The sequence below is a fragment of the Dipteris shenzhenensis genome, chromosome 11 (genome assembly GCF_047967505.1).
Source record: "Dipteris shenzhenensis isolate YYH24624 ecotype China chromosome 11, Dip_SZ_1.0, whole genome shotgun sequence".
Taxonomy (NCBI): Eukaryota; Viridiplantae; Streptophyta; class Polypodiopsida; order Gleicheniales; family Dipteridaceae; genus Dipteris; species Dipteris shenzhenensis.
This window is the reverse complement of record NC_141606.1, coordinates 16,521,811-16,532,496: the sequence shown is the minus strand read 5'-3', so window position 1 is coordinate 16,532,496 and position 10,686 is coordinate 16,521,811. Positions and strand designations below refer to the sequence as shown.

The 10,686-nt window shown below is 42.4% G+C and overlaps 1 protein-coding gene across 5 annotated transcripts in view; it reads left to right on the top strand.

The window, feature by feature from the left end:
* Positions 1-3,146: 3,146 nt before the first annotated feature.
* The window catches only part of LOC147896684 (uncharacterized), a 29,778-nt gene continuing 22,238 nt past the window's right edge, over positions 3,147-10,686 (top strand). For 2 of the 5 annotated variants that reach the window (XM_087381695.1, XM_087381700.1), the window contains exons 1-2: positions 3,921-4,191; positions 4,774-5,219. In XM_087381695.1, the coding sequence (XP_087237821.1) occupies positions 4,775-5,219 (445 nt within the window). In that variant the 5' untranslated portion in view covers positions 3,921-4,191; position 4,774. Of the gene's footprint in view, positions 3,726-3,920; positions 4,192-4,565; positions 4,697-4,773; positions 5,220-10,686 lie in introns of those variants that run through there. The other 3 variants (XM_087381696.1, XM_087381697.1, XM_087381699.1) reach the window with 3 other exon arrangements.

Here is a 10,686-nt window from a genome sequence, read left to right as displayed (position 1 = left end):
ACCTATGATATGCTATTGTGACTTTGTATGTAGATTTAGATCCAAATCTTCATTCAAGGAAATCTAAATCTTTTCAATATGAAAACAGCTTAGAACCACGTTCGCAAAAATGGATAGATGCCTTTCATGAAGTGTCAAGCTAAAAAGCTAATAAGGATTGAAGCTATTAGCTCAACTCAAGAATTTTGATGTTGATGAGTGCCTTGATTTTTATTTTGATAAGTACCTCATGAATGCTGACATTAATTCCTTTGTTATTACTATTTTGTTGTTGATGCTAATGTTGACATCCAGCATCTCTAATGCTTGTTCCTATGACTGCCATAAGACAATTATATTCACAGATTGTCAACATGAGTTGCTTAATGTCCATTGAAGTTTCAAGGTTGTTTAGTAACCATTCTATTGTTCATGTTTTCTTGTGAATATTTATTAGAATCTTACACCAAATTAAATCTATGGTTAATTAAAGCCATGAAAGGCCAACATTCTATTGTATGTGTCTTCTTACTATTGGAATCTTACACCAACTTGATTCATAGGTAAGGCAAGGAAAGGCCAACCCGTTGTTGTGTCTCAAGGTTTGCTAATAATACTAGTCTAACAGGTGAAGTGCATACCGTTTTCCATCAAAAGCTATTTGGAGAACAAACAAAAATACTTTAGAATTAGGGAAGTGATGCATATCACCAAAACTAGGATAGGTAGGTTTTGCTATTGTGTATTATGGGGCTTAGGAAGTGGATCATGTCCTCACTATCTTCACAAAGCACAATTGAATTAAGAGGTGTTCCCATATTGCACTTTCTTTAAATTGATATTAAGTCTACTTTCCTATATGGAGAAGTGTAAGGAGAGGCTTATAAGTGGTAGCTACAAACCATCACAAGAAAGGATATGAATATTTGGTATGTTGATTGAAGAAGACACTTAATGGTCTCAATCAAGCCTCTACAACAAGATTAACACATAGTTCATGTAGCATGCATTCACAAGAAGTGAACTAGATCATAAATGTCCGTGAAAATCAATGTTAATGTCCTTCAGCCCCTATGTGGATGAGCTGATTATTGCAAACAAAAATAAGAAGCTAAGAAAATAGGGTAAGATCAATCTTCCCATATAGTTTGAAATGCATGATCTCAGATAATTACATTAAATCTAGGTGTAGAGTCTGAGTAGATGTAGGGAAGGCATATTTTTGAATTAATCTAGATAGATGGATTGGAGAAGTTTAGAATGCTATGTGCCAACCTTTGAGTATGCATATTGAGACTAGGCATAATATGCAAAATGTGGAGAGTCTGCCATATTTAGATCGTATAATATATCGACAAGTGCTTGGCAAGCTAATAATACATCGACATAGCAATATATTTCTTTGTAGTAGGAAAGTGTGAGCCAATTTCTGGAAAAGTTGTTTGTCCACGATTGGAATGGTGTGAAGTGGATTTTCAAATACCTTAGTGGATCAACCAATCACAAATTGTGATTTCTAAAAGAGGGCCAATATTTAGAACCATAGCTTGTAGGGTTATGTGATGCATATTGGGAAGGTGCCCCTAGCTCTAAGTCTGTCTGGGATATACATTCATGTTGATTTCTTCCTATTTTCGGTGCAACAAGAAGCAAGTAGCCAGTATATCTCATTTGCTTGATGTGCATGTTGACTTCCACGACTCTTAAAGAAGCTTTGTGTAGTTCCAAAAGTGTTATTGTGATCTTTTATGACAATCAAAGTGCCATTGCGTTGGCCAAGAATCCCAAGGACTAGGAAAGCTCAAATTAAAATAACATTCCCTATTCTTTCATTCAGTATTAGGTGGAAGAAGGAATTGTCCAGCCAAATGAGTGTCTCTTTGAGGATCGAATTGCAGATTTATTCACATAACCTTGTTTCATGAGAAGTTTGAAAAGTTCAAATCCTATCTATCTCTATTTAATTAAAGAGATCTTACAATGACATGTCAAAGCATGGTGTTGAGCATGCCACATGTGGAGAAGCCACACGGAGGACCATAAAATAAAATATCAACCATACAAAGTGGTTGAATGGAGAGGAAGCATGTAATGAGTATGGAGGTCCATAACTTAGACCCATTTTGGGAACTTTGGCACCTAGGATTGGCTAGGTGGGTGCAAGTTGCATACCTATTCCATGTGGCATTTGACAAAAGAGGCTATGTTTCTACATGTATCAAAGCAAGACAATGACTCATTGCATGCAAAAGCAAATGAAGATGCCCATGGATGGCAACATAAAACGCATGGCAATAGTGGGCAACACAAATGCAACTGAGGTAGGTTAGAGGGGCACATAAAAATCACCTTGAATAGTGTTGCATAGGTGCCTTGGCATAGTTTGTAGAGCCCTGTGCATGCAAGAAGGTGATACATTCAAGGAGGAGAGGCATGATAGTGATAGTGATAGCATCATCATGATGTTGGAGGAGGGCCATGATGGTGATAGTGATAGCATCGTTCATGATGTTGAAAGAGGGCCTCGCATGTGACACATTGCACATATTGTGGGGAGGAGGGAAAGTTTATCCCCTCATGTGGACATCCCAAGACCCACACCTGGCTTGAGGAGAGGTATTGAAGCATCGTGTTGATCAAGCCATAGGAAATAGGCCACCAGGATATATCCCAATACAAAGTAGGTGAATGCATATAATGGCTAGTGTGGGTTGGGAACCCACTCTACATGGCCAAGTGCTACTTGACGAGAGGGGCCATGTTTCTACATGATGGGGAAGTGCTAAGGTATGTGTTGTTGGTATGGTTTGACATCTTGATATGGTAGTATAACAAATAGCCAAGTCCCAAAGTGAACCCTCCTTATGAACTTAGGGTGACCATTCTTAAGTTTAGGATAAAGTTTTAAGAAATAGTACGTGTGCGCTCACTTCAATATTGTAAATACAAAAAATTACTTCCTTTCTAATCTCAGCTAGAACCTTGGTAGCCAATGTGTATGTTAGGAGAGGTGGAAAGGCTGGAATCAGGTGGGAAAAGATGGGAATTTGAGAATTTGAGATTCCCTCGCCTTTTTATCTCGGTTGATGTGGTGGACATTGAAGGAGGAAATTGAAGGAGGAATTCTGAAAAGCAAAGCACGCTCATTCTCCCATTGGCGTTGTTGGGAAGCAAAGTTGTGGCGTGTGAAGCAAGCATGCATGCATGATGAGAGCAGGGCAAATAACTAGTGGTGGGGAGAAGGGCCGTTGGTTAATAGGTCACGTGAATCTCGGACAACGTAATCTATGCTTGTTCAAACTCGACAATGGTCGCCGATTCTCAAGACACATGTATAATAAAAGCACAGTATTGTGCACAGAATAGATTAGAGTGTGCACAGGATTATGCACTCTGATCTGTACATTGAAGGGACTTGAACTGATGAATTATTGGCTATTCTGGGTATTGGGTGGTGAGTTCTGATGATTTCTGGGCTATGGCCTATGAGATCGGATATTGGGCAGTTATAATCTGTGAATTGAAGGGGCTTAATTATTGGCGATTATGGGTATTGGGTGGTGGATGGTTTCTGGCAAAATGTTGGGAGTTCTGATGATTTTCTGGGATATGGCTTATTAGATCGGATGTTGGGCAGTTCTAATCGGATTTGAATTCTAATGAGAGCACATCAGAAGGTTCAACTGTAGCAGTTCTGATGGGGATAATCACCATTGGGAAATTTTCTGATGTGAGCACATCACAAGGTGCGGCTGTAGCAGTTCTGATTTGGGATTTTGAATATAATTTGGGGATCTTAGTGCATCAGGCGTGAGCTCATTCATCACAAGGGCAAAATTTTGAAGCAAATCTGTGGGGATCTTAGTGTGAGATCAATCTCAATTACTGTAGCTGTACTGGTTTCCAAATCAAAGAAGAGTTCTTTGCTTCTGAGCCACCACAAAAAAGTGTGTGGCTAACCAGCAGACGTACTGGTTTGCAGATCAAAGAGCTTGAGCTTGTGCCAGTACGCTGTCCTGGTCCGCACATCAAAGCTGGTGTCGCATGCCCATCATCTGAATTCTTGCAGATGAGACATTCTTTTCGATCATGAATTCCCTAGGTCACAACAGTGCCTGCTTGTCTTTTGTAAACAGAGTATCTCATCTACTGCCACAGTGCGCTCAGATCTAGTCAGCTAGACGTTGAGCGAGCCCCCCTCTCGCACTTCAGGTGAGTTCTCATCGCCTCAAATCTTTTACGTTTTTGTTGCCAATTGGGCTGTTGCATAGCTCTTATATAGCATTGCTTTTGCATGCGATCAACTCCTCTCTGTATGATTGATTCCCTCCCGAATTTGAAGATTTTGGTCCTTGCTCCGCTGGGCTGGACTTGCTTCTGCCAGCGGTTGCAAATGCTGCAAGCTCACCCGTTAGCTCGCCTATATAGTGTGTGTCATTTTCTGAGGGCAGCAGCTGTGGACATTGCATCGGCCCAAAGATAGCTTCCGGTTTCTGCGTCTGTCGATAGTTATCTCAAACCTTTTCTGTTCCATCTACGCATGCGCAAGCGTTAGAATTGGCCTTGCATTTGTTGCCTGCCTCCAGGACAACTTGCCATTGTCTCGCTGATCGTCGTGTGAGCGCTTTTCAATTTCTTCAATGACAGTATCTAGGTGATTGGTGAAGATTACGACTCGTTGAACTCTTCGAACGCTGATAACTTTTACGTTTTGAAGGTAGCTATTCATTTGACTTCGTGTGTTCGTTTCGTTGCATTCGTTCGAATCAGTAACGTCACTTGTTTTGCTTGCAGCATGGACAGGTCGAGTCGAATTCCAAATGAGTCTCTCAGGGAAAAAGAGCAAGCCAGAGCAAACGCTGACGTTTGGGATTCCAAACAGATGACGTACGAGCCGAGAATCTTTGAGCCCCAAGAATCTCTCCTTGCGCCGTTAACAGGAGAGCAAGATCGATCTGGGGATTTCTGGCAGCTTGCAGCTGAATGTCTGCAGAGGTCCTCTCAAGTTGGCCAGGATTACTTAAACCAAAGTCTAACGTACGCCAGTGTCGTAGCAGGACAAGATCCTGGGGCAGGCCATGAGGCATTGGAGAAGGCGTGGAAATGGGGTCTGGAAATATCTAGTCAACTATGGGAAAAACTTGAGCCACAAATTATCGACTACATGCCGGAGGACCGGAATCCCTTTTGGGTTTGCGGTGTGGTGCTTCTCGTTTTTTTTCTTGCTCTTGCAGGTGAAAGTACGCTCTTAACATTGTGACAAAGCCTCTTTCTCAAGGAAAATTTATGGGTTGCAACAAGAATCCTTAATCGCGCCAGAAAAGGGAGCAGCTTATTTGTATATAGCAGCAGGTCCTGTGCATAAAACTGTAGTCTTCTAAGCGAATGTCCTTGTTTTATCTATAGCTAAGATGTTGGGTGAAGAGAGCATTTTAGAGTGTTTCAAAATGTGTTGAACGCTCTCATGCAAAAAAAGGAAGCGATTATTATTTCGAACATTAAGGCTTTATGTGACCCAGAAGACATGGAGATCTTAAGATTTACACGAGATGAAATGCTATCTCCCTATGGCCAACTCCTATCCACGCCTACCCCGAACCCCACCCCCTTCCTGGACTATATTGACTTAACACTTTTATGACGACATCAGCCATACATCTCTGGCTGTATCTTTTCCTAGAAAATAGAGTAAAATTAGACTTTTTGAAAAGTATTGGGATTCATATATGATTCACAGACAGCAGAAAATCTTATTCTTGTGATGCTGATAAAATACATCATTTGTCAAGATCACCTGGAATGCATCGTGCAGCTCCCTGACTCGCATTGTTACACAAAAATTTGCTGGATAGATCTTTTAAGGCCTCTTAGTTGGATATGAAGCAGAACACCAGTTGTTGTCCAACTTGTGTAGCAACATGGTGAAATTGTTTATATAAGTTTATAGAGAAACGGTTTATGAAAAGAGCACTTGAATTTAGTCAAGATCATCATTGATTTACATGTTAGAAAATACCCAACAGAGGGTACACGCAGTGGAAGACTTATAGTAATGCCCAGGAGCTCACACAGTGTGCGGTGTGGGATGTGGAATCACAAACTTCTTTACTTAAAGTGCATAAAATAGGTGTGCAGACTCATCAATAGACAATGAACCAGCCAGATAGAGAAACCACCAAAATATATATTTCCGTCCAAAAACTATGGACACAATACAAGAGAGATAGATCCAGAGTCCCACCAATGGTGTGGTCCTCTGATCTAACCACAAGGTCCTTCTCCTATCTGCTATCTCTAGACTCGAGCTCGCATGCTAGCGTAAGTAGACTTTCTGTCCAAAGATCTCAGCACCTTGCTGCCCTAGTAGACAGCCTAGGCTCAGCCCCAAGTGAGCTCAGTCTGCAGCAACTTTGGCCCTGCTTTGCCTCCTGGATGTAGGCCCAAAGATCAGGCTTCCGCTGCTCCTCTGTTTGCTGACTTGCTGGATATGAAATGAGGCCAAGAGCCTCTCCTTATATAGGCCCTAAGGCCTGCTGAGAAAACCGACCAGCCAGCCCTAAATGGGCCGACTGGCTGGTCTGTTTGGGCCGACCAGTCTGCCCCAAAACAGCCCTATAAGGGCTCACAAAACTAGGGCCCTTTGGCCCACACTTCTAGGACTTTTGGCCCTCCAATCTAGGCAGGAGCCCAGCCTATATAAGGCATGCCACTGCCCACTGGCAGCCCAATTTGCTGCTCCACCAGGCCTGCTGGTTCTGCCCTCTGCTAGGCTCTTTGCAGCCACGTGTCCTGCGCCGTACTGCCCTGTACATCCTGCTGAGTCATCGCACCTTTCATGGGGATTTGTTGCAGTCCGTACGCCTGCCATGAAGCTTTGTCTTGCCAGGCCAGATCCGGGGCTACATGCCCCTGCCATCTTTCCTGCACAAGGTTTTCTTTTCTTGTGAGGTGCTGCCCATGTGGCAGCCCCTCCAACTCCATCACATGTTGCAAGGGAGTGATCTAGCCATGTGCACCTCCTTTGCTCTAGTGATCGAAGCGGTAATGACAACTCTTTGTTCCGCCCTTGCTCCTAATAGGGATGAAAGATAACTGTGGAGCCTTTTGCAAAAAAGTACACATAATTATTGCAAACATTTTGGAGGACATGCTGGGCAAGAATCCTTATCGACACGTAGGAAAGCTAGAATGCTCAATAATAATCTCCCTCATTGGGAGAGACATGGGCTATTGCATCGATCTCTTCTTCAGTCGGCTCTTCCTCATCTTCAGCAACAAGATTTACATGGTGATTTTCTTGCTCTTTTCAAGTTTTTTAAAGCAATTTGCTTCTTTGTGGCCTATGTGTTTGCAATACCTACATCGGATTGTTTTATTAATCTTCCACCTTGTGCTCCAATGAAAACACTTTCATGGTCAATTGATTCTCTCGTCTTTTTTGACAATTAGTGCTATCATGTCCTAGATTGTTGTTGGTAGTACCTTGAGGGATGGTTGGAGTTGAGTAACATCTTGCATACTTCTTGTAAGAACAGCCATTTTATCTTTATCATCAGCTCACACTTCAAGCTAGTGAGTTGTTGAACTAATGAGTAGAACTTTGCAAGATGGTCACTTAATTCTTCATTGTTTTCCATTGTAGGATCAAAAAATTTAAGCTTCAAAAATACTTTGGAATAGTGATTTCGTTTCCAAAGATACCTTCTAACTTTGTTCCAAAATTGCTTGGCTGCTGATTTGATGTCGACATGATGCATGAGTGCATCTGCAAGTCCAAGGCCGATGATGGCGACTGCCGGTTGACTATGGTGCTCAAACTCTGGTCCCACAGCCTTTCATTGCTGGAGACAATCTCCCATAGTCCTTCCTGCATCAAGAGTAAATGCATCTTGGTTCTCCATGTGGGGAAATCGCTTTCAGAGAACTTGATAAGAGATGACTCACGAGGTTCTAGGTATTGGAAGGGCCATGGCGAGGTGGTTTCGATTAGGAGTTTGTACTAGAATGAGAGTGCCATTGGATGCTTTCCCAAGAATCCCAAAAAAGATTGCAGTATAAAACCTCTTGAAGGTAACATATGTAATCGAAACCAAAGGTTGAGTTTGCAATAATTTACTGAAGCCTGTTGAATATCTTAAAAACCTTTTGATACAAAGGTGGCTTATGCTTATATGCTTATGCATGAGGATATGCTCATATGCTCATGCATAATCATATGCTTTCTCTCTTTTCCTCTCTTTACTTCTCTTTTCTTCTCTCTTTTTTTTCCACTCTTTCATCCTCTCTTCCTCTCTTTCATCCTCTTTTCTCTCTTTTCATAAGCATATGCATTTGCATATGCATATGCTTATGCATGAGCATATGCTCATATGCTCATGCATAAGCATATGCTTTCTCTCTTTTCCTCTCTTTACTTCTCTCTTTTCCTCTCTTTTCCTCTCTCTTTCTCTCTCTTCCTCTCTTTACTTTTCTTTCTCCTCTCTTTTCCTCTTTCCTCATATGCATTTGCGATACTCCTCAGTCGTAACCAAGGGCGAGGGGTCACATAGTCGAGACAAAATTTTGCCTCCAAACACAGTGACAAGACCATCAGTAGCATAGCCTAGACATGAAGCGGTCTGTTGTGTTTGCTGGAGTCTCAGCGTCAAACCATGATGCTGGTTGAGAGCGGCTGTAACAGAAATGATGACGGCTTGTGAGCAACAACTTGTCTGACAAAAAATGATGATCTGATAGAAGCTGCATGGAACAACGAGACCCTTCAACATTTGCAGAAGCGCCACTAGTTAGAACAAGCCACAGCTAGGGAGTTGGTGCTGAAACTGCACATAGCTAGAGATTACTGTAGCATAGTGTAAACAAGGTCTGCAGCTGGCTCTGATACCAAGATAGAAATCATGGTTGCCCGAGAGTAGAGGTAATCAATAGAGAATATGGAGGAGAGGGAGATCAAGTACGCAAAGATTGCATGACTCAATGAATGATGGATCGATATTGAACCCTCACCAAGTACATGCTTTTGTAGGCAAGCCTTATCTTCCTAACCCATATAATCACACACTTGATAAGACACCGACCCATGGCATCATATCCTATCCACACACTAAGGGGTGTTCACATGGACACACACATATGGGCAGAGACACACATGAGACTCAGAATATCCAACACGCTTTTCATGTATCACCTTGGAGTTTTCATCTCTTTACTCTTACTCTTCAGAAGTTGTTTCCTATCAATAGAAGGTATGACTTGTGTTAGATATATTTAAAATCTCCTAAGGTAGTGGCCAATAAGGGGCTAGGGGCACTTTTTTCCTTTATTAAGGTTTTAACCCTAACCTTACTTAGAGGTTGAGTTTGTGGATGAAGTTATCACCTTATATCCTTTGATCCCAGTTAGGGTGCATCCGGGTTTTGTCTCTATGACTACCCTAGCTTTGCACTTTATTTGTGTTGCTCCAGCTTGCTTCAGCTCTAGTCTGTCGCATTCTCTCGCTTCCATTTTCAACATTTGGTATTGGAGCAGAGTGTCCTTCGCCCCTAGATCACTTCCGGTGCTTCCCCCACCCCGGGCTTCGATTTTGTCGCAAAGAACTTTGATTTCATTGCGAAAAACTTGCAGCCATTAGGCTGTTTTTGACTTCAGCCAACAGCAAGAGCACATTTGGAGGGGGGCGACTTGTCCTGGAGCCAAGGCACCTGTTTTCGGGGCCATTTTGAGGCAAGTCAACCAGCCTGAAGCTGATTTCAAAGCCGGTCCTCACCTGTTTTTGGCCTGCTCTTGGGCTCTTGGTGACCTCGCCTTGCTCTTGGAAGACTACTGCAGCTGGGTGGCTACCGTTTGTGTGCACTTGGGTGGGGCAAGCTAGAAACATTTCAACCTGCTTTTGTGTGCATTTCAACTTGGAGGTTGTGACTAATTTTTGCACGCAACTGCTGCTACAGGCCTTGGCACCTACTGATTGAGGGCTGGACATGCATTTTGATGTGTATTTCAGGTCTATTTTGCTGTTTTGAAGCTGTTCCGTCACTTCCAAGTTTGTTTTGGGCTTCTGGAGACTTCTTTGAGTTGTTGTGAACCTGTGTTAGGCGGTATTGTGCAAAGACAGATCATATTTTGCACTTTGGGGTGCATTTTCAGTCCACTCAGTTGGGGAACTTGCTGTCTTTTACAAAATAGAGATAAAAATCAGTCATTTATTGCTTGCTAAGGCAAGAATACTCCAAGGGAAGCTCTAATAGTTTGTGGGGTTTTCAGTCCTTGTTTGGGCTCTTTTTAGAGGCATTTGTTTGCCCATTTGCTTGGAGGTTGGCCCAGTAATCTTTCAGTTTTGTTTTGCTTCCATTTGGAGTTCTTTTCCTTCTCCATTGCTCGCATTTTTTGGCCCTTGTGCCAATGGGGTTTGCTGTACAGGTACAAACATAGATTCACTTGGGTTAATACCATTGGTTTATGCCTTGTTGAGCCAAGCATTGGCTGATTTTTGAGAGAGAACTTTGAGATTACAGTACATATCCCAGCATGGGACTTTTCTGGCAGATTTGAGGTGCAAGCCAAGTGTTGGCTTTGGAAGTGATTTCTATAGCTTGACGAGAGTGTTCGCAGCACATGAATTTAGTTGAGTTTTTTGCCTCCTTTTGTTTGCTCCAATGGCACATCAGAATCCGGTTGACGTCTTTCAAATGCTTACCCAAGAGGATAGGT